This window comes from Mizuhopecten yessoensis, unplaced genomic scaffold (genome assembly GCF_002113885.1).
Source record: "Mizuhopecten yessoensis strain PY_sf001 unplaced genomic scaffold, ASM211388v2 scaffold39, whole genome shotgun sequence".
Lineage (NCBI taxonomy): Eukaryota > Metazoa > Mollusca > Bivalvia > Pectinida > Pectinidae > Mizuhopecten > Mizuhopecten yessoensis.
In genome coordinates this window covers 49,398-74,960 of record NW_018403347.1, presented here as the reverse complement: position 1 = coordinate 74,960, position 25,563 = coordinate 49,398, and the positions used below count along the sequence as shown (strand labels likewise).

General features: G+C 39.0%; 1 protein-coding gene across 2 annotated transcripts in view; it reads left to right on the top strand.

Annotated features, from left to right (window-relative positions):
* The window catches only part of LOC110447283 (GRIP1-associated protein 1-like), a 54,285-nt gene extending 37,820 nt beyond the window's left edge, over positions 1–16,465 (top strand). For both annotated transcript variants that reach the window (XM_021492981.1, XM_021492904.1), the window contains exon 29: positions 15,042–16,465. In XM_021492981.1, the coding sequence (XP_021348656.1) occupies positions 15,042–15,188 (147 nt within the window). In that variant the 3' untranslated portion in view covers positions 15,189–16,465. The remainder of the gene's footprint in view (positions 1–15,041) is intronic.
* Positions 16,466–25,563: the final 9,098 nt, after the last annotated feature.

Here is a 25,563-nt window from a genome sequence, read left to right as displayed (position 1 = left end):
CACACATTGAATGAGCAGTTGTTTGTATGATTGAAATATATGAAGTATTTGTGAGTAATTGATATTAAAAGAGAAATCATTCAACATAACTGGTAGATCAATGAGTGCAATACAACATCATGGAACGCATGCATCGCATTAATGAAACCAAGGGGAATAACTCCAATAATTACGGTCGGATAATGGCGGTTATCGAACTTGTCCGAGCTTTCATGGTAATTAACCTTGTTGTGAAGTTTGAAGTTAATCCGTTAATAATTACTCGAGATATCGAGCAGACATCGTTCGCATGCCCGCCCGCCCGCCCACATGATAACATAATACGTCCCCGTCTTCGACGGGCGTATAAAAAGTAGATTCATCACCCAAGATGAAATGAAAGTGTTTTTCTTCATGAGCACAATGGATATGATTAAGTAAACAGCTGGGGAGAACACCTCTAATGGTAATGCGGTTGTCATTATACAGAAATGATGACTGAAAATCAAAATTGTATATAAAGTTTCTCTCAAATGTACATTCAAATTGAAAGGTTAGAAATAGGAACAAAATGCATGAAATTTAGAAAATGTTTTGGGAAACCACATATATTTTGGGCAGGATGCTGTATGTTAATTGTTTCAGAGTATACCTGCAATAAATCTATAATATTACATGTTATTAAATAAATCCAGAATAGGGTTTACTCCAAAATTAGGTTTCGAATATTATGAAATAATAAACCATTTGTTAAATTGATACAGGGGGTCACAGTTATTTACTTGACATGAATATGGTACTTGTAGTGAAACCCTACATTACTTGACCATATTATCATGTCTTTTATATTTTTAGGTCACCTGAGCTTTGCTCAAGTGACCTATTCTGATCGCTTTCCGTCCGTCGTCGTCCGTCGTGCGTAACCTTTTACATTCTCAACTTCTTCTCAAGAACCAGTGGATGGATTTTTTTCAAACTTGATCAGAATCATCCTTGGTAGATAAGGCTTCAAAATTGTAAAATTGGGATTCCTACCCACCCTAGGGGCCAGGGCGGGGCCCAAAAGGGAAAATTAGCCAATATTTCAAAAATCTTCTTCTTCAGACTCAGAGGTACTACACTCATTTTCTCTGCGTGGAAAGAAAGATCATCAGGGGCTTTATTTAAATCGTAAATTTCAGGACCCCCGACCTATCCGTTCTCCCTTGGGGAGGGGGTAAAGTTTACTATAGTTTATATAGGGAAACACCGCTTTTGGGTATATTTTGACAATTTTCTGTTGGAAATTATTTTTTACTTTTTGAGAATTATCCTTGAAGGAAGATGGTTTTAAATTGTAAAATTTGGATTCCTACCCCAACCCTAGGGGCCATGGCGGGGCCTAAAAGGGAAAATTAGCCAATATTTCAAAAATCTTCTTCTCCAGACGCAGAGGTATAACAGTCATTTCCTCTGCATGGATGGAAAGATCATCAGGGGCTTTATTTAAATCGTAAATTTCAGGACCCCCGACCTATCCGTTCTCCCTTGGGGAGGGGGTAAAGTTTACTATAGTTTATATAGGGAAATAACACTTTTGGGTATATTTTGACAATTTTCTGTTGGTAATTATTTTTACTTGGTGAGAATTATCCTTGGAGGAGGAAGATGGTTTTAAATTGTAAAATTTGGATTCCTACCCCAACCCTAGGGGCCAGGGCGGGGCCCCAAAGGGAAATTTAACCAATTTTTCAAAAATCTTCCTCCCAAGACTCAGAGTCCTATACTACAGTCATTTTCTCTGCATGGATGGAAAGATCATGAGGTGCTTTATTTAAATTGTAAATTTCAGCACCCCGAGCTATCCATTCTCCCTTGGGGTGGGGGACAAGTTCACTATAGTTTATATTATTACAGAAACATCACTTTTGGGTATATTTTGACAACTTTCTGTAGGAAATTATTTTTACTTGGTGAGAATTATCCTTGGAGGAGGAAGAGGGTTTTAAATTGTAAAATGGGGATTCCTACCCCAACCCTAGGGGCCAGGGCGGGGCCCAAAAGGGAAAATTAGCCAATATTTCAAAAATCTTCTTCTCCAGACTCAGAGGTATTACAGTCATTTTCTCTGCATGGGGAATCCTTGTAGTGAAACCCTACATTACTTAACCATATTATCATGTCTTTTATATTTCTAGGTCACCTGAGCTTTGCTCAAGGGACCTATTCTAATCGCTTTCCGTCCGTCGTCGTCCGTCGTGCGTAAACTTTTAGATTTTCAACTTCTTCTCAAGAACCAGTGGATGGATTTTTTTCAAACTTGATCAGAATGATCCTTGGTAGATAAGGCTTCAAAATTGTAAAATTGGGATTCCTACCCACCCTAGGGGCCAGGGCGGGGCCCAAAAGGGAAAATTAGCCAATATTTCAAAAATCTTCTTCTTCAGACTCAGAGGTACTACACTCATTTTCTCTGCGTGGAAAGAAAGATCATCAGGGGCTTTATTTAAATCGTAAATTTCAGGACCCCCGACCTATCCGTTCTCCCTTGGGGAGGGGGGCAAGTTTACTATAGTTTATATAGGGAAATAACACTTTTGGGTATATTTTGACAATTTTCTGTTGGTAATTATTTTTACTTGGTGAGAATTATCCTTGGAGGAGGAAGATGGTTTTAAATTGTAAAATTTGGATTCCTACCCCAACCCTAGGGGCCAGGGCGGGGCCCAAAAGGGAAAATTAGCCAATATTTCAAAAATCTTCTTCTTCAGACTCAGAGGTACTACACTCATTTTCTCTGCGTGGAAAGAAAGATCATCAGGGGCTTTATTTAAATTGTAAATTTCAGGACCCCGAGCTATCCATTCTCCCTTGGGGTGGGGGTCAAGTTCACTATAGTTTATATTATTACAGAAACAACACTTTTGGGTATATTTTGACAATTTTCTGTTGGAAATTATTTTTACTTGGTGAGAATTGTCCTTGGAGGAGGAAGATGGTTTTAAATTGTAAAATTGGGATTCCTACCCACCCTAGGGGCCAGGGCTGGGCCCAAAAGGGAAAATTAGCCAATATTTCAAAAATCTTCTTCTCCAGGCTGAGAGGTACTACAGTCATTTCCTCTGCATGGATGGAAAGATCATGAGGGGCTTTATTTAAATTGTAAATTTCAGGACCCCCAAGCTATCCGTTTTCCCTTGGGGAGGGGGTCAGGTTTACTATAGTTTATATAGAGAAACAACACTTTTGGGTATATTTTGACAATTTTCTGTTGGAAATTATTTTTTACTTTTTGAGAATTATCCTTGAAGGAAGATGGTTTTAAATTGTAAAATTGAGATTCCTACCCCAACCCTAGGGGCCAGGGCGGGGCCCCAAAGGGAAATTTAACCAATTTTTCAAAAATCTTCCTCCCAAGACTCGAGTCCTATACTACAGTCATTTTCTCTGCATGGATGGAAAGATCATCAGGGGCTTTATTTAAATTGTAAATTTCAGGACCCCCGAGCTATCCGTTCTCCCTTGGGGAGGGGGTAAAGTTTACTATAGTTTATATAGGGAAATAACACTTTTGGGTATATTTTGACAANATGGAAAGATCATCAGGGGCTTTATTTAAATTGTAAATTTCAGGACCCCCGAGCTATCCGTTCTCCCTTGGGGAGTGGGTAAAGTTTACTATAGTTTATATAGGGAAACAACACTTTTGGGTATATTTTGACAATTTTCTGTTGGAAATTATTTTTACTTGGTCAGAATCATCTTTGGTGGATGACAGTATCACATTGTAAACTTGGGATTCCTGCCCCATCCCCAGGGGTTAGAGCGGGGCATTTACAAATATTTTAAAATTCTTATCCTTTGACGACATGACAAGTATATTGTATTTCACTTAGTTTACATGCTGATTTCCACATCACATCTAAACAATAAAATAAAGCTACCAGTACCTATGATATAACTCAGGTGACCGCTAAGGCCCTTGGGCCTCTTGTCTTAATTCTACATCACTTTTCATAATTTCTCAGTTCACATGATAGGTAATTGTATTTGATACTAAATCTTGTGGACAGAGAGGTAGCTATAGGGATCAAGGGGGTGGGGGCATTTAAAAGACTATACCATAGGTACCATAAAGAGATTTAAATCTTACATTGACATGTAGCATATCATGGCCAAGATAACTTAATGTTGTATAAATGACGGTAGTGGTTCCTCTTTGCTGCGAAAAGGGTAGGGCCTAATCAAATTATTGGGGTTATTCTTTATGTTTAGGATGTTCTCCTCTTTGAAGGGTGATGCTGATTAGGTAAAATTGTGGATAAGTTTAACAGACAAACTCATGATTTACGGTTAAAGGGATGAATGGTGTGGCCCCCTGGTGGTAGAGGGGTTGGGCTTGTTGGGGAAAAAACATCTAACCTCTATTTTACCGAAATGTTTTTGTGACTCAAACCTCCCCTGTCTGTAAAAAATAAATATAAACTAGGTTTTACTTCCTGTCATTTTAAGCTATTTGCCTTTTTGAGGTTATAATTTTTAAATCTTATTTGCTATGATCCATGGCTATCATCCATTTGCCCAGGAGACAGCTAGCAGATGACACCTAAACCAGGTAATCAAGGGTCATATCATAATGACACACAATCTTATTGTAGATTCACTTAATGCGGCAACAGATGCAATTCACATGTGATGAATTTTATATTACGGTCAGGAGAGTCGTTAATTATCCAACAAGGTTAACGACACACAGACCTCTACTTCAGTCCAGGTGTTCAATGTTCCCACACACAACTATTTTACAACCTTTTATTATTGCCTTGTGACCTGAATATTTGTAATGACCTGCTACATCAAACAGAATACAATATATTACAAATAAGGTTTCCTCAGCAACATGTGAAATTGCTGTAGTTAAGTCTTTATAAGTGGGTTTTGTCGACCACATCAGCTTGATTTGGTCAGGCCAAGCTTACACTATGAGTTATGAGAATTGGTAATGCCATATTTATACAACAGGGAAGGTGTTGTGAGTTCACAAGATCACAGTGGAGTTTTGTAATAGAATACTGGGAGTTGTTTCAGTGTCATACAAGTGTATACTGGGAGTTGTTTCAGTGTCATTCATGTGTATACTGGGAGTTTTTTCTGTGTCATACAAGTGTATACTGGGAGTTGTTTCAGTGTCATACATGTGTATACTGGGAGTTGTTTCTGTGTCATACAAGTTTATACTGGGAGTTGTGATAGTGTCACACAAGTGTATACTGGGAGTTGTTTCAGTGTCATACATGTGTATACTGGGAGTTGTTTCAGTGTCATACATGTGTATACTGGGAGTTGTTTCAGTGTCATACAAGTGTATACTGGGAGTTGTTTCAGTGTCATACAAGTGTATACTGGGAGTTGTTTCAGTGTCATACAAGTGTATACTGGGAGTTGTTTCAGTGTCATACAAGTGTATACTGGGAGTTGTTTCAGTGTCAGACAAGTGTATACTGGGAGTTGTTTCAGTGTCATACAAGTGTATACTGGGAGTTGTTTCAGTGTCATACAAGTGTATACTGGGAGTTGTTTCAGTGTCATACAAGTGTATACTGGGAGTTGTTTCAGTGTCATACAAGTGTATACTGGGAGTTGTTTCAGTGTCATACAAGTGTATACTGGGAGTTGTTTCAGTGTCATACAAGTGTATACTGGGAGTTGTTTCAGTGTCATACAAGTGTATACTGGGAGTTGTTTCAGTGTCATACAAGTGTATACTGGGAGTTGTTTCAGTGTCATACAAGTGTATACTGGGAGTTGTTTCAGTGTCATACATGTGTATACTGGGAGTTGTTTCAGTGTCATACAAGTGTGTACTGGGAGTTGTTTCAGTGTCATACATGTGTATACTGGGAGTTGTGATAGTGGCTGACCAGTTTATATTGAGAGTTGTGATAGTGTCATACAAGTTTATTGTGGGAGTTGTGATAGTGTCAGATAAGTTTATACTGAGAGCTGTGATAGTGTCAGACAAGTTTATACTGAGAGTTGTGATAGTGTCATACAAGTTTATACTGAGAGTTGTGACAGTTTTAGACAAGTTTATACTGGAAGTTGTGATAGTGTCAGATAAGTTTATACTGAGAGTTGTGACAGTTTCAGACAAGTTTATACTGGGAGTTGTGACAGTGTCAGACAAGTTTATACTGAGAGTTGTGATAGTGTCAGACAAGTTTATACTTGGAGTTGTGACAGTGTCATACAAGTGTATACTGAGAGTTGTGACAGTGTCAGACAAGTTTATACTTGGAGTTGTTTCAGTGTCATACAAGTGTATACTGGGAGTTGTTTCAGTGTCAGAAAAGTTTATACTGGGAGTTGTGATAGTGTCATACAAATTTATACTGGGAGTTGTGATAGGGTCTGACAAGTTTATACTGAGAGTTGTGATAGTGTCATACAAGTTTATACTGAGAGATGTGAAAATGTCAGATAAGTTTATTGTGGGAGTTGTGATAGTGTCAGACAAGTGTATACTGGGAGTTGTGATAGTGTCAGACATGTTTATACTGAGAGTTGTGATAGTGTCAGACAAGTTTATACTCGGAGTTGTGATAGTGTCAGATAAGGTTATTGTGGGAGTTGTGATAGTGTCAGACAAGTTTATACTGAGAGTTGTGATAGTGTCAGACAAATTATTCTGGGGGTTGTGTTAGTGTCAGATAAGTTTATACTGAGAGTTGTGATAGTGGCAGATAAGTTTATACTGGGAATCGTGATAGTGTCATACAAGTTTATTGTGGGAGTTGTTTCAGTGTCATGCAAGTTTATACTGAGAGTTATGATAGTGTCAGATAGGTTTATTCTGAGAGTTATGATAGTGTCATACAAGTTTATCGTGGGAGTTGTTTCAGTGTCATGCAAGTTTATACTGAGAGTTGTGATAGTGTCAGATAAGTTTATTCTGAGAGTTGTGATAGTGTCATACAGTTTATACTGAGAGTTGTGATACTAGTGTCATACAAGTTTATACTGAAAGTTGTGTTAGTGTCATACAAGTTTATACTGAGAGTTGTGATAGTGTCAGATAAGTTTATACTGAGAGATGTGATATTTTCATACAAGTTTGCACTTGGAGTATAGTGATAGTGTTTGACAAGAGTGTGTTAGTTAGGTAATGTTTACATTGGTTGTCGTGTGATAGGGCTATGTATACACTGTGACGCAGCAGATGACATTAAGCAGAGACGACGTTAGATTGTTATGTATATGTGAATGCTGAGATATAGGTAGACTATTGATTCAGTGGGGGACCTTCCGTTGTCACTTTGGATGGTACAGTACTGTAGTAATACACATGTGGTATTACTCTGTTGTTGTACGTTGACTGTTATTGTGGGTTTTTAGGTCACTTCAGCTTTAGCTCAAGTGACCTATTGCTATCCGTCTTCGTCCATCGTCCATCGTCGGTCGTCTGTTAACATTTTACATTTTCAACTTCAGCTGAAATACTGGCAAAGGGATTTCATTAATATTTCATGGGAAGGTTACTGACATCTCCCTGACCAAGTGTTGTTATTTTTCGGGAAACTTAAAGTCAAGTTCTGCTAGGCCGATTGAACTGAAACTTGGTAGGAATGATCGACTCATGTTCCTGACAAAGTGTTGTTATTTTTTGGGTCGATCAGAAATCCAATATGGCCACCACGGCCGCCGTTTTGAAAAACTATTTCAAACTTAAAGTCAAGTTCTGCTGGGTCGATTGAACTGGAACTTTGTAGGAATGATCGACTCATGGTCCTGACAAAGTGTTGTTATTTTTCGGATCGATCAGAAATCCAATATGGCCACCATGGCCGCCATTTTGAAAAACTATTTCAAAGCTCTAATAGGCCGATCTAACTGAAAACCAGTCTAGGAATGATCAGCTCATGGTCCTGACAAACTTAAGTTAACTTTATACTGAACAATTTTTTACTCAAATTGGTACATATTTCAACAACAAAAATAAATACTGTAGGACTCAGGTGACCGTTAAGGCCCATGGGCCTCTTGTTTTTATTATTTTAATTATTTTGAGCTACCATCTTGACTTGACACTATGTTCCTGTGTAAATACATTGTCCTAATGTGCATGCCATATGTCAGTCAGTTAAGGCTTTCTGTTTTGCTTAAAATGAAACTTAGTAACAGGCTGATATGTATTACAGAAATCTTTATAAGCCCTGTCAGGTTAGGAGGTAACTTCACAGGGATTGATTATTTGTTGAACCTCTGACCTACATATTCAGTGTAAATGTTATATGTGTAGAACCTCTGACCTACATATTCAGTGTAAATGTTATTTGTGTTGAAACTCGGACCTACATATTCAGTGTACATGTTATTTGTGTTGAAACTCTGACCTACATATTCAGTGTTAATGTTATATATAGGTCAGAGTTTCATCACAAATAACATTTACACTGAATATGTAGGTCAGAGTTTCAACAAATATAACATTAACACTGAATATGTAGGTCAGAGTTAATGTTATATTTGTTGAAACTCTGACCTACATATTCAGTGTACATGTTATTTGTGTTGAAACTCTGACCTACATATAACATTAACACTGAATATGTAGGTCAGAGTTAATGTTATATTTGTTGAAACTCTGACCTACATATTCAGTGTAAATGTTATTTGTGTTGAAACTCTGACCTACATATTCAGTGTTAATGTTATATTTGTTGAAACTCTGACCTACATATTCAGTGTTAATATTATATAAAGAATAATCATAATGATAAATCAAGGTTTTAATATACCGCTTTATCACAACCTAGTTTGTAGGTTGTCTCAAAGCGGTTCACAAATTATTATCCGTGTTTATAGGGCCTTTGCAACCAGCCAATATCTTTCTCAACTCCCAGGTAGCATACAGCCGGTGCTGCCATTTCAGCGCTCAATGCTAGCATTCAACAATTCTAGCACTGCCCATCCACGTACTCATTTACAGCTGAGTATACTGGAACCATCGGAGTAGAGTATCTTGCTCAAAGATACATTACAGTGCTGTGACTCGAACCCGCAACCCTTCGGTCACGAGCCGGCATCCTACCACTACACTGACGTGTCTCCAATGATGTCGACTCCAGTTATATGTATCGCAATTAATGATCTGCATGAAAACATCCAATGAAATTTCATCCTCTTGTATCATTGCATATAAGAATAATATTCATGGGAAAATCAAATTGATTTCAAGTTAATATATCATACAAAGTTATGACATGTGATTCCCCGCCTCTACACATCCGCTCAATCTATGTCCCTGTCACTCTGTATTACTCAGCTTTAATTGAAATTAAGTAATCTCCTTGAGATCTGGAGCAAAGGAGCGTACTGTGGCTGATACAGTGTTCAGGCAGCCAACAATGTTTCGCTGATCCTGTATAATTGATGGTCCTGCCTGCTACTTTCGGGTTTCCTTTAGCGAATACCAAAAATACATCATTCAGAAGAATCCAATTTTGCCAAATAAAGAAGTCTAAAAAGATTTTTCTGATATTAGATGTGAATGAATCATTACATTTAAGATGGAATGATCTACTGTTTACTGGGGAAGTTTTAGCCCAGTCAAACCAGAGAATTACCTGGTACACAGTAATTGATATGCATAACAACAACAAAAAGCTACTGTTATATTTTATGTTTTCCTTTAATCCTGGCAGATTGTAAACAAGGCACCATCATATCTCCCCCATTTGCCAAACCTTTTAATACACCCCCACCCCCAACCCAAAAAACAGAATGATGTTTTATTTGTGTCAATTGAACATACAATCCTAAATTTCCTGTGACATACACCTACGATGGTCTTGGTGACTGTCTATGTAGTGCAGTCCTTTAGAAGTCAGCCGATGTGTTAATATACACTTGATAGAGAAGAAAGACTACGTAGGCTAGTGCTACAGCCCCGTAGAACATACAACTCCTGTCAAATCAATATAGTAGCCACTGTTAGGCCTACCCGGGCTCTGTAAGGCAGTTTGTAAGATTTAGCAGTGGGCTGATGATAAGACCGAGCTCCCTTGAGGATAACAGGCTCCTTGGCTATACACTTCTCCATTTCAATTATGTCCTGAGCCTTGACCTTGTCAGGGATACCTATTGTTCTTTTCATACCTTGACCTTGTAAGGATTATCTATTGTCCTGAGCCTTGACCTTGTCAGGGATACCTATTGTTCTTTTCATACCTTGACCTTGTCAGGATTATCTTTTGTTCTTTTCATACCTTGACCTTGTATTAAGATAATCTATTGTTCTTTTCATACCTTGACCTTGTATTAGGATTATCTATTGTTCGTTTCATACCTTGACCTTGTAAGGATTATCTTTTGTTCTTTTCATACCTTGACCTTGTAAGGATTTTCTATTGTTCTTTTCATACCTTGACTTTGTAAGGATTATTTATTGTTCTTTCCATACCTTGACCTTGTAAGGATTATCTATTGTCCTGAGCCTTGACCTTGTCAGGGATTCCTATTGTTCTTTTCATACCTTGACCTTGTCAGGATTATCTTTTGTTCTTTTCATACCTTGACCTTGTAAGGATTATCTATTGTCCTGAGCCTTGACCTTGTCAGGGATCCCTATTGTTCTTTTCATACCTTGACCTTGTAAGATTATCTATTGTTCTTTTCATACCTTGGCTTTGTAAGGATTATCTATTGTTCTTTTCCTAACTTGACTTTGTAAGGATTATCTATTGTTCTTTTCATTCCTTGACTTTGTAAGGATTATCTATTGTTCTTTCATAACTTGACCTTGTAAGGATTATCTATGGTTCTTTTCATACCTTGACCTTGTATTAGGATAATCTATTGTTCTTTTCATACCTTGACCTTGTCAGGATTATCTTTTGTTCTTTTCATACCTTGACCTTGTATTAAGATAATCTATTGTTCTTTTCATACCTTGACCTTGTCAGGATTATCTTTTGTTCTTTTCATACCTTGACCTTGTAAGATTATCTATTGTTCTTTTCATACCTTGACCTTGTCAGGATTATCTTTTGTTCTTTTCATACCTTGACCTTGTAAGGATTATCTTTTGTTCTTTTCATACCTTGACCTTGTATTAAGATAATCTATTGTTCTTTTCATACCTTGACCTTGTCAGGATTATCTTTTGTTCTTTTCATACCTTGACCTTGTAAGGATTTTCTATTGTTCTTTTCATACCTTGACTTTGTAAGGATTATCTATTGTTCTTTCATAACTTGACCTTCTAAGGATTATCTATTGTTCTTTCCATACCTTGACCTTGTAATGATTATCTATTGTTGTTTTTATACCTTGACCTTGTAAGGATTATCTTTTGTTCTTTTCATACCTTGACCTTGTAAGGATTATCTTTTGTTCTTTTCATACCTTGACCTTGTAAGGATTATCTATTGTCCTGAGCCTTGACCTTGTCAGGGATTCCTATTGTTCTTTTCATACCTTGACCTTGTATTAAGATAATCTATTGTTCTTTTCATACCTTGACCTTGTAAGGATTATCTATTGTTCTTTCCATACCTTGACCTTGTAATGATTATCTATTGTTCTTTTTATACCTTGACCTTGTAAGGATTATCTATTGTTCTTTTCATACCTTGGCTTTGTAAGGATTATCTATTGTTCTTTTCATACCTTGACTTTGTAAGGATTATCTATTGTTCTTTCATAACTTGACCTTGTAAGGATTATCTATTGTTCTTTTCCTAACTTGGCTTTGTAAGGATTATCTATTGTTCTTTCCATACCTTGACTTTGAAAGGATTATCTATTGTTCTTTTCCTAACTTGACTTTGTAAGGATTATCTATTGTTCTTTTCATACCTTGGCTTTGTAAGGATTATCTATTGTTCTTTTCATACCTTGGCTTTGTAAGGATTATCTATTGTTCTTTTCATACCTTGACGTTGTAAGGATTATCTATTGTTCTTTCATAACTTGACCTTCTAAGGATTATCTATTGTTCTTTCCATACCTTGACCTTGTAAGGATTATCTATTGGTCTTTCCATACCTTGACTTTGTAAGGATTATCTATTGTTCTTTCCATACCTTGACATTGTAAGGATTATCTATTGTTCTTTCCATACCTTGACTTTGTAAGGATTATCTATTGTTCTTTCCATACCTTGACATTGTAAGGATTATCTATTGTTCTTTCCATACCTTGACATTGTAAGGATTATCTATTGTTCTTTCCATACCTTGACATTGTAAGGATTATCTATTGTTCTTTCCATACCTTGACCTTGTAATGATTATCTATTGTTGTTTTTATACCTTGACCTTGTAAGGATTATCTATTGTTCTTTCATAACTTGACCTTGTAAGGATTATCTATTGTTCTTTTCCTAACTTGACTTTGTAAGGATTATCTATTGTTCTTTCCATACCTTGACATTGTAAGGATTATCTATTGTTCTTTCCATACCTTGACATTGTAAGGATTATCTATTGTTCTTTCCATACCTTGACTTTGTAAGGATTATCTATTGTTCTTTTCATACCTTGACTTTGTAAGGATTATCTATTGTTCTTTTATACCTTGACCTTGTAAGGATTATCTATTGTTCTTTCATAACTTGACCTTGTAAGGATTATCTATTGTTCTTTCCATACCTTGACTTTGAAAGGATTATCTATTGTTCTTTTCCTAACTTGACTTTGTAAGGATTATCTATTGTTCTTTTCATACCTTGACCTTGTAAGGATTATCTATTGTTCTTTCCATACCTTGACTTTGTAAGGATTATCTATTGTTCTTTCCTTACCCAGTGGTGGATCCAGAGACCTATCTGGGTTTTTTTTCAAATTTCCAGGGGAGGTTTCCATGTGGGGATAAATTGAGGAAAATGGTGAAAATACATGATTTTTAAAGAAAATTCTCAGGCTGGGTGGGTTTCCTGAAGCCCAAAACTCCTCTCAGGATCCGCCACTGATACTTTGACTTTGTCTGGGAAGTCTATTATTCTTGTCCCTTCCTTTACTATGTCATTGATATCTACAACTGTCGGTACACTGACTTTGAAAGTTTAATCTAGTCATGTCCATACACTGACTTTGTCAGGGATATCTAGTCCTTTCCATTCCTTGACTTAGTCAGGGATATCTAGTCATGTCAAAGCAATACTTTACCAGGGATATCAAGACTTGTCAATACATTTACTTTGCCAGGGATATCTATTCCTGTCCATACATTTACTTTACTAGGGATATCTAGTCATGTCCATTCATTTACTTTACCAGGGATATCTAGTCATGTCCATTCATTGACTTTGTCAGAGATATCTAGACTTGTCCATACATTTACTTTGCCAGGGATATCTATTCCTGTCAATACATTTACATTGCCAGGGATATCTAGTCATGTCCATTCATTGACTTTGTCAGAGATATCTAGACTTCTCCATACATTTACTTTGCCAGGGATATCTAGTCCTTTCCATACCTGTGCTTTGTCAGGGATATCAAGACTTGTCAATACATTTATTTAGCCAGGGATATCTAGTCCTGTCCAATCCTTGACTTTGTCAGAGATATCTAGACTTGTCAATACATTTACTTTGCCAGGGATATCTAGTCGTGTCAATTCCTTGACTTTGTCAGGGATATCAAGACTTGTCAATACATTTACTTAGCCAGGGATATCTAGTCCTGTCCATTTCTTGACTTTGTCATGGATATCTAGACCTGTCCATAACCTTGACTTTGTCAGGGATATTTAGACCTGTCCATATACTGACTTTGTCAGGGATATCTAGACCTGTCCATATACTGACTTTGTCAGGGATATCTAGTCCTGTCCATACATATACTTTGTCAGGGATATTTAGACCTGTCCATATACTGACTTTGTCAGGGATATCTAGTCCTGTCCATACATTTACTTTGTCAGGGATATCTAGACCTGTCCATATACTGACTTTGTCCGGGATATTTAGACCTGTTTATACATTTACTTTGTCAGGGATATCTATAGACTTGTTCATACCTTGACTTTGCCAGGGATATTTAGACCTGTTTATACATTTACTTTGCCAGGGATATTTAGACCTGTTTATACATTTACTTTGTCCGGGATATCTAGTCCTGTCCATACATTTACTTTGTCAGGGATTTCTAGACCTGTCCATACACTGACTTATTTGTCAGGGCTATCTAGACCTGTCCATACACTGACTTTGTCAGGGATATCTAGACCTGCCCATACTCTGACTTTGTCAGGGATACTTATTCCTTTCAATAATTTGACATTGGTTATCTTAACAATGTCTTCGCATGGGAAATCTACACTGACTCTACACTGGTGGGAACTAACTAAGAAGGTTGAATCATCCGGCTATAAACAAAGCCAAATGTACGGTTACAAATTATTATACGTGCTTATAGGGCCTTTGCGACCCACCAATATCTTTTTCAACTTCCTGGGGAGCATACAGCCGGTGCTGCCATCTCAGCGCTCACAGCTAGCTTTCAACAACTCTATCACTGCCCAACCATATACTCATTTACAGCTTAGTAGACTGGAACTAGTGGAGTAAAGTTGCTTGCTCAAATATATAACACAATGCTGTGACATGACTTGAACCGCCACCCTTCAGTCATGAGCCCGGTGTCCTCTGAGATATCAGTGTTGAGGTCTGTTGTCAGTAATGACTTCTGTGTCAGCAGTATTGAATATTGGTATTTTGTGTGTGAGATAAAAAAATATAGGCCAATGTTATTGATATTAGCATCCCTATTAGCAGTATTAACTCTTTCACCCCTGAAATTTCATAATGACCTATTCCAACCTTTGAATTGGAAGAGTTCAAATGTGTCTTTATGGGTTAATGAGTTAGTATTGTTGTGTTGATTCTGTTGTTTAGATTATCATTGATCAGAAAGATGGACATATTGCTGATGAAGTCCCTAGCACTAGGACCTTCCTGTCAGAGGAGTCGACATGCTGTGGCCATCACTCATCTTGTTGCTTTTAGAAAATAAATTGTATTTTATCCATTAATTTGTTTCCCTCATTTAAGTGTTAATTTTTCATTTCTTGAATAGGATCTGGAGATGCTATCAGAAGAGGTTGTCCGATTAAGCAAGGTTCAGCACACCGGTACTCAAGAAGTTGGACAGGATGGAAGCCAGCAAAAAAACACATCTGAAGAAACTGTTACCATGGAAATGAAAATTACCCAAGCCACATGACACAAAACACCTGGAGAGACGGACTATTTAAAATAGCATTTGTCTTGATGTTGCTACGGTAAATGACTGAAAGGACACTAGAGAAGGGTGTACCAGACACTTCACCATCTCAGTGTTTCCCCTAACCTCGACACGACATCACGGCACTGTGCCATCCATCTAAACTGGGTTCGCCATGGTTGCGAGATCGCAATGGCCATGTTGATGACAAGGAAGTCATCAAAAATCCAGTGGACAGAATTGCCATATTGCTGTTAGAAATACTCTGTACTGTAGTCTGCTGTAATCCATCATCATAGTTTTGTCAATATTACTTCGCCATTCCTATTATTTATAGTCTATTTGACTTATCACACCCGCTGTTACACAACCTGGAACGGGGCGGAACGAAAACTGCACTGTTCTGCCTCAAAAAGGGCATAAGCATGATGTACGAACATCATGCAAGTCACTACTTCATTTCTGTTTATAATTCTTTTGTGACCTAATACAACTTGGTTAATATGTCAAAGGTCAAAGTGCCAAAAAACAAATATAAAAGAAAGCTTTAGAGCCGTCAACGTTTTATTATCTTAGCACAAATCCCCATCACATCATGTAAAGAAAAAGCTGCCAGCAATCAGGGGTTTTATTTAAAAGAGACAAGACATGCATTATTTCCATCAAACACTGCTGAAAACTTTAAGACAGATTTTTTGAGTATTTTGTGTACTGTTCAAACGGAATTGACATGAGGCAGATGGATCGATGGCCAGATGATATGTGGATGGGAACATTTCTGAAGGTCACTCTGGTTACACTGGCAGAAAACAATGTTAAAGACCAACAGAAACTGGATAGGTAGTGGTCAGCAAGTATATATATTCTATTTCCTCAATGTCTGGGTAAATAGACAGTGCAATATTCTTAATGTGTATTAATGAATACCAGGATTTTGCATGCAGTAAAGATTTTGAACCAATTTGGTGAGGAATTATAACAACTCTGTGTTATAAGGCTTTAACACCGTTATGTTTTATGGTAATTCATATAAACTGAAGTTTGAGATTTTTCTGCATATATTAATATTGCCAAATCAAGCATGATGTTATTTTACATTTCTATTTTGATAATATGATGTCTGTTATCGGATTATATTTATTCCAAATACCCAATGATATTTCATCTCCGTTGTTTTCTGTATCCAGAAGTTGATTCTAGTGACCCTCCCCGACCTATAGAACGTCCAGTTAGCCCCTTGATCAAGCAACACTTGACATTAAACAACAAGAAATCAGTATCTATTTCATGATCTATTTTAATATAAATTAGCGACTTCCTGGCAATATGAGCAAATGAGGTTGTTATTGAATAAAAGAAGACTACAGTACCACAAGGACAAACCCCGAACACTTAAATCAGTACAATAATGCACCATGTCCCCAGCACGTGAGGACAAGCCCCAAACAGTAAAATAATGCACCATGTCCTCAGTACACCAGGACAAGAACCAAACAAGGAGAAAGAATGTAAAGATAGGATAGATTCACCACATAAAACCTAAGGAAAAACAAGGGACACCTTAACAGAATACGTCTTCTGTCGTATCCAGGAAAGTTTGTAGGCCGACATCTATGCAAGGAACAGTTAACAAGTATAAAATAAGTATAGACACTTAGATATCAAGGTTAAAGCCAAGACACCAATACGACTGTACACTGACCCTACTCAGATATCAAGGTTAAAGCCATGGCACGAATACAACTGTACACTGACCCTCCTCAGATGTCAAGGTTAAAGCCAAGACACGAATACAACTGTACACTGCCCCTACTCAGATATCAAGGTTAAGCCAAGACACGATTACAACTGTACACTGACCCTACTCAGATATCAAGGTTAAAGCCAAGAAACGAATACAACTGTACACTGACCCTACTCAGATGTCAAGGTTAAAGCCAAGACAGTAATACGACTGTACACTGACCCTACTCAGATATCAAGGTTAAAGCCAAGACACGAATACGACTGTACACTGACCCTACTCAGATATCAAGGTTAAAGCCAAGACACGAATACGACTGTACACTGACCCTACTCAGATATCAAGGTTAAAGCCAAGACACGAATACGACTGTACACTGACCCTACTCAGATATCAAGGTTAAAGCCAAGACACGAATACGACTGTACACTGACCCTACTCAGATATCAAGGTTAAAGCCAAGACACGAATACGACTGTACACTGACCCTACTCAGATATCAAGGTTAAAGCCAAGACACGAATACGACTGTACACTGACCCTACTCAGATATCAAGGTTAAAGCCAAGACACGAATACGACTGTACACTGACCCTACTCAGATATCAAGGTTAAAGCCAAGACACGAATACGACTGTACACTGACCCTACTCAGATATCAAGGTTAAAGCCAAGACACGAATACGACTGTACACTGACCCTACTCAGATATCAAGGTTAAAGCCAAGACACGAATACGACTGTACACTGACCCTACTCAGATATCAAGGTTAAAGCCAAGACACGAATACGACTGTACACTGACCCTACTCAGATATCAAGGTTAAAGCCAAGACACGAATACGACTGTACACTGACCCTACTCAGATATCAAGGTTAAAGCCAAGACACGAATACGACTGTACACTGACCCTACTCAGATATCAAGGTTAAAGCCAAGACACGAATACGACTGTACACTGACCCTACTCAGATATCAAGGTTAAAGCCAAGACACGAATACGACTGTACACTGACCCTACTCAGATATCAAGGTTAAAGCCAAGACACGAATACGACTGTACACTGACCCTACTCAGATATCAAGGTTAAAGCCAAGACACGAATACGACTGTACACTGACCCTACTCAGATATCAAGGTTAAAGCCAAGACACGAATACGACTGTACACTGACCCTACTCAGATATCAAGGTTAAAGCCAAGACACGAATACGACTGTACACTGACCCTACTCAGATATCAAGGTTAAAGCCAAGACACGAATACGACTGTACACTGACCCTACTCAGATATCAAGGTTAAAGCCAAGACACGAATACGACTGTACACTGACCCTACTCAGATATCAAGGTTAAAGCCAAGACACGAATACGACTGTACACTGACCCTACTCAGATATCAAGGTTAAAGCCAAGACACGAATACGACTGTACACTGACCCTACTCAGATATCAAGGTTAAAGCCAAGACACGAATACGACTGTACACTGACCCTACTCAGATATCAAGGTTAAAGCCAAGACACGAATACGACTGTACACTGACCCTACTCAGATATCAAGGTTAAAGCCAAGACACGAATACGACTGTACACTGACCCTACTCAGATATCAAGGTTAAAGCCAAGACACGAATACGACTGTACACTGACCCTACTCAGATATCAAGGTTAAAGCCAAGACACGAATACGACTGTACACTGACCCTACTCAGATATCAAGGTTAAAGCCAAGACACGAATACGACTGTACACTGACCCTACTCAGATATCAAGGTTAAAGCCAAGACACGAATACGACTGTACACTGACCCTACTCAGATATCAAGGTTAAAGCCAAGACACGAATACGACTGTACACTGACCCTACTCAGATATCAAGGTTAAAGCCAAGACACGAATACGACTGTACACTGACCCTACTCAGATATCAAGGTTAAAGCCAAGACACGAATACGACTGTACACTGACCCTACTCAGATATCAAGGTTAAAGCCAAGACACGAATACGACTGTACACTGACCCTACTCAGATATCAAGGTTAAAGCCAAGACACGAATACGACTGTACACTGACCCTACTCAGATATCAAGGTTAAAGCCAAGACACGAATACGACTGTACACTGACCCTACTCAGATATCAAGGTTAAAGCCAAGACACGAATACGACTGTACACTGACCCTACTCAGATATCAAGGTTAAAGCCAAGACACGAATACGACTGTACACTGACCCTACTCAGATATCAAGGTTAAAGCCAAGACACGAATACGACTGTACACTGACCCTACTCAGATATCAAGGTTAAAGCCAAGACACGAATACGACTGTACACTGACCCTACTCAGATATCAAGGTTAAAGCCAAGACACGAATACGACTGTACACTGACCCTACTCAGATATCAAGGTTAAAGCCAAGACACGAATACGACTGTACACTGACCCTACTCAGATATCAAGGTTAAAGCCAAGACACGAATACGACTGTACACTGACCCTACTCAGATATCAAGGTTAAAGCCAAGACACGAATACGACTGTACACTGACCCTACTCAGATATCAAGGTTAAAGCCAAGACACGAATACGACTGTACACTGACCCTACTCAGATATCAAGGTTAAAGCCAAGACACGAATACGACTGTACACTGACCCTACTCAGATATCAAGGTTAAAGCCAAGACACGAATACGACTGTACACTGACCCTACTCAGATATCAAGGTTAAAGCCAAGACACGAATACGACTGTACACTGACCCTACTCAGATATCAAGGTTAAAGCCAAGACACGAATACGACTGTACACTGACCCTACTCAGATATCAAGGTTAAAGCCAAGACACGAATACGACTGTACACTGACCCTACTCAGATATCAAGGTTAAAGCCAAGACACGAATACGACTGTACACTGACCCTACTCAGATATCAAGGTTAAAGCCAAGACACGAATACGACTGTACACTGACCCTACTCAGATATCAAGGTTAAAGCCAAGACACGAATACGACTGTACACTGACCCTACTCAGATATCAAGGTTAAAGCCAAGACACGAATACGACTGTACACTGACCCTACTCAGATATCAAGGTTAAAGCCAAGACACGAATACGACTGTACACTGACCCTACTCAGATATCAAGGTTAAAGCCAAGACACGAATACGACTGTACACTGACCCTACTCAGATATCAAGGTTAAAGCCAAGACACGAATACGACTGTACACTGACCCTACTCAGATATCAAGGTTAAAGCCAAGACACGAATACGACTGTACACTGACCCTACTCAGATATCAAGGTTAAAGCCAAGACACGAATACGACTGTACACTGACCCTACTCAGATATCAAGGTTAAAGCCAAGACACGAATACGACTGTACACTGACCCTACTCAGATATCAAGGTTAAAGCCAAGACACGAATACGACTGTACACTGACCCTACTCAGATATCAAGGTTAAAGCCAAGACACGAATACGACTGTACACTGACCCTACTCAGATATCAAGGTTAAAGCCAAGACACGAATACGACTGTACACTGACCCTACTCAGATATCAAGGTTAAAGCCAAGACACGAATACGACTGTACACTGACCCTACTCAGATATCAAGGTTAAAGCCAAGACACGAATACGACTGTACACTGACCCTACTCAGATATCAAGGTTAAAGCCAAGACACGAATACGACTGTACACTGACCCTACTCAGATATCAAGGTTAAAGCCAAGACACGAATACGACTGTACACTGACCCTACTCAGATATCAAGGTTAAAGCCAAGACACGAATACGACTGTACACTGACCCTACTCAGATATCAAGGTTAAAGCCAAGACACGAATACGACTGTACACTGACCCTACTCAGATATCAAGGTTAAAGCCAAGACACGAATACGACTGTACACTGACCCTACTCAGATATCAAGGTTAAAGCCAAGACACGAATACGACTGTACACTGACCCTACTCAGATATCAAGGTTAAAGCCAAGACACGAATACGACTGTACACTGACCCTACTCAGATATCAAGGTTAAAGCCAAGACACGAATACGACTGTACACTGACCCTACTCAGATATCAAGGTTAAAGCCAAGACACGAATACGACTGTACACTGACCCTACTCAGATATCAAGGTTAAAGCCAAGACACGAATACGACTGTACACTGACCCTACTCAGATATCAAGGTTAAAGCCAAGACACGAATACGACTGTACACTGACCCTACTCAGATATCAAGGTTAAAGCCAAGACACGAATACGACTGTACACTGACCCTACTCAGATATCAAGGTTAAAGCCAAGACACGAATACGACTGTACACTGACCCTACTCAGATATCAAGGTTAAAGCCAAGACACGAATACGACTGTACACTGACCCTACTCAGATATCAAGGTTAAAGCCAAGACACGAATACGACTGTACACTGACCCTACTCAGATATCAAGGTTAAAGCCAAGACACGAATACGACTGTACACTGACCCTACTCAGATATCAAGGTTAAAGCCAAGACACGAATACGACTGTACACTGACCCTACTCAGATATCAAGGTTAAAGCCAAGACACGAATACGACTGTACACTGACCCTACTCAGATATCAAGGTTAAAGCCAAGACACGAATACGACTGTACACTGACCCTACTCAGATATCAAGGTTAAAGCCAAGACACGAATACGACTGTACACTGACCCTACTCAGATATCAAGGTTAAAGCCAAGACACGAATACGACTGTACACTGACCCTACTCAGATATCAAGGTTAAAGCCAAGACACGAATACGACTGTACACTGACCCTACTCAGATATCAAGGTTAAAGCCAAGACACGAATACGACTGTACACTGACCCTACTCAGATATCAAGGTTAAAGCCAAGACACGAATACGACTGTACACTGACCCTACTCAGATATCAAGGTTAAAGCCAAGACACGAATACGACTGTACACTGACCCTACTCAGATATCAAGGTTAAAGCCAAGACACGAATACGACTGTACACTGACCCTACTCAGATATCAAGGTTAAAGCCAAGACACGAATACGACTGTACACTGACCCTACTCAGATATCAAGGTTAAAGCCAAGACACGAATACGACTGTACACTGACCCTACTCAGATATCAAGGTTAAAGCCAAGACACGAATACGACTGTACACTGACCCTACTCAGATATCAAGGTTAAAGCCAAGACACGAATACGACTGTACACTGACCCTACTCAGATATCAAGGTTAAAGCCAAGACACGAATACGACTGTACACTGACCCTACTCAGATATCAAGGTTAAAGCCAAGACACGAATACGACTGTACACTGACCCTACTCAGATATCAAGGTTAAAGCCAAGACACGAATACGACTGTACACTGACCCTACTCAGATATCAAGGTTAAAGCCAAGACACGAATACGACTGTACACTGACCCTACTCAGATATCAAGGTTAAAGCCAAGACACGAATACGACTGTACACTGACCCTACTCAGATATCAAGGTTAAAGCCAAGACACGAATACGACTGTACACTGACCCTACTCAGATATCAAGGTTAAAGCCAAGACACGAATACGACTGTACACTGACCCTACTCAGATATCAAGGTTAAAGCCAAGACACGAATACGACTGTACACTGACCCTACTCAGATATCAAGGTTAAAGCCAAGACACGAATACGACTGTACACTGACCCTACTCAGATATCAAGGTTAAAGCCAAGACACGAATACGACTGTACACTGACCCTACTCAGATATCAAGGTTAAAGCCAAGACACGAATACGACTGTACACTGACCCTACTCAGATATCAAGGTTAAAGCCAAGACACGAATACGACTGTACACTGACCCTACTCAGATATCAAGGTTAAAGCCAAGACACGAATACGACTGTACACTGACCCTACTCAGATATCAAGGTTAAAGCCAAGACACGAATACGACTGTACACTGACCCTACTCAGATATCAAGGTTAAAGCCAAGACACGAATACGACTGTACACTGACCCTACTCAGATATCAAGGTTAAAGCCAAGACACGAATACGACTGTACACTGACCCTACTCAGATATCAAGGTTAAAGCCAAGACACGAATACGACTGTACACTGACCCTACTCAGATATCAAGGTTAAAGCCAAGACACGAATACGACTGTACACTGACCCTACTCAGATATCAAGGTTAAAGCCAAGACACGAATACGACTGTACACTGACCCTACTCAGATATAAAAGTTAAAGCCAAGACACGAATACGACTGTACACTGACCCTACTCAGATATCAAGGTTAAAGACAAGACACGAATACGACGGTACACTGACCCTACTCAGATATCAAGGTTAAAGCCAAAACAGTAATAAGACTGTACACTGACCCTACTCAGATATCAAGGTTAAAGACAAGACACGAATACGACGGTACACTGACCCTACTCAGATATCAAGGTTAAAGCCAAGACAGCAATAGGACTGGACAATGACCTTACTCCACTGACCCTACTCAGATATCAAGGTTAAAGCCAAGACACGAATACGACTGTACACTGACCCTACTCAGATATCAAGGTTAACGCCAAGACAGCAATAGGACTGGACAATGACCTTACTCAGATATCAGGTTAAAGCCAAAACACGAATACGACTGGACACTGACCCTACTCAGATATCAAGGTTAAAGCCAAGACAGCAATAGGACTGGACAGTGACCTTACTCAGATATCAGGTTAAAGCCAAAACACGAATACGACTGTACACTGACCCTACTCAGATATCAAGATTAAAGCCAAGACACGATTACGACTGTACACTGACCATACTCAGATATCAAGGTTAAAGCCAAGACAGAATACGACTGGACACTGACCCTACTCAGATATCAAGGCTAAAGCCAAAACACGAATACGACTGGACACTGACCCTGCTCAGATATCAAGGTTAAAGCCAAAACACGAATACGACTGGACCCTGACCCTACTCAGATATCAAGGTTAAAGCCATGACACGAATACGACTGTACACTGACCCAGAGTAGAAGCCGTTTTGTTAACGTATTCATCTTTCTTTGCTCTATCGGTTTAGGGCTAACTAGTTTGGTAGCTACGACTTATTGAAGGACAGTTGTGGTAACCCGACCAATAGGCAATGACGCTTCTTGCGACCTTCAAAAGAATATGTTTGCCCACCGGATGATGCGAAGAGCCAGCAGTTATAGCCATTGCACCAATTCCGCGAAGTTCATTCTTTAACAGGGGAGAGATGATTCGTTTTATTCTTGGGGCGTTTTGTTGATGTTATTGGGAATAATTCCACTATTATACAGCCATAGCGTTTAGCTGAGGTTAGTGCCTCAATCTGACCTTCGGTAACTATTTGTTCTCAAGTCGAAGGATTGCTATACTTTTCTCGTGTCGTTCAAGCGATGCATTGACAAAAACCACAATTATTGTTTGAAACAATTGTGGTGTTTTTTTCAATGCATCACTTTCTGTTACTTTTTAAAAAGTCTTGTTTTTTCTCTTTTCACCCTGACACATTAAGTTGGTAAATTTGGCGTCAAATGAAAGATACAAAGGATGTTTGATTGACCCTTTTGAAGCATTTGTTCCTCAGCTAATGTCCTTTACTTGGGTTTTCACCTTTATTGACTGTCAATTAAACCAATTTCTTGTCAGAAAAAAAAGGAAAATGATAATAGGAGTTGGTGCCATCAGTGTGTAATATTACAATTCCTGGAATAATATACCTATGTGATACATTAAATGTGACTAAAAGAGAGATTAAAATATGTATACAAGCAATAATTGTAGTGTTTATTTTTAGCTCACCTGGTCCAAGGGACCTAAGATGAGCTGATGCCGTACCGTGTCATCCGTTGTCCATCTGTCAACAATTTCTTCAAACAGATTCTTCTCCTTAACCACTGATTGGAATTTGACCGAATTTGACTTGAAGCATCCTTCAGCGACTTTTTCGCTAGAACGAAGAGATGAATATCAACCATATTTGGTTAGAAGTATTCCCAGGTGGTGAGGATTCTAAGTTGTACAAATAAAGGGGCAAAAAAGGGGTTAGTTAGCCACATTGCTTTAATTGACTTCTTCTCTGGAACAAAGTGATGGATATCAACCATATTGTACCAGTTGAAGGGCCGACCCCTGGGTCTGAGGGGCGGGTCGAAAATAATTTTGACCTTGGACATTATGGAGATCCCCACACTATAACTATGTATGCAATTGCTTTGACATCAAGAGACAAACACAATCATGATTTAAGAATTGGGCCCATCCCTAGGGACTTGTTGAAGAGCCGTAACTTTGAAACAGTGGAGATCCCTAGCCCATAGCCATATTATTATACCATTGCTTGACATCAACACAATCACGATATTAGTATTGACCTTTGGGTCTGGTCCTACCCTTAGGCCGGGACTTACTTTCTGGGCTATAACTTTGAAATGCTTGAGATCACCAACCCATAGCCATATATTCCATTTCTGAGAATAAAGATCCAGGTGAGCGATACAAGCCCTCTGTGTCTCTTGTTAATATATGACGAATAAATATATATCAAATTTGCATATATAT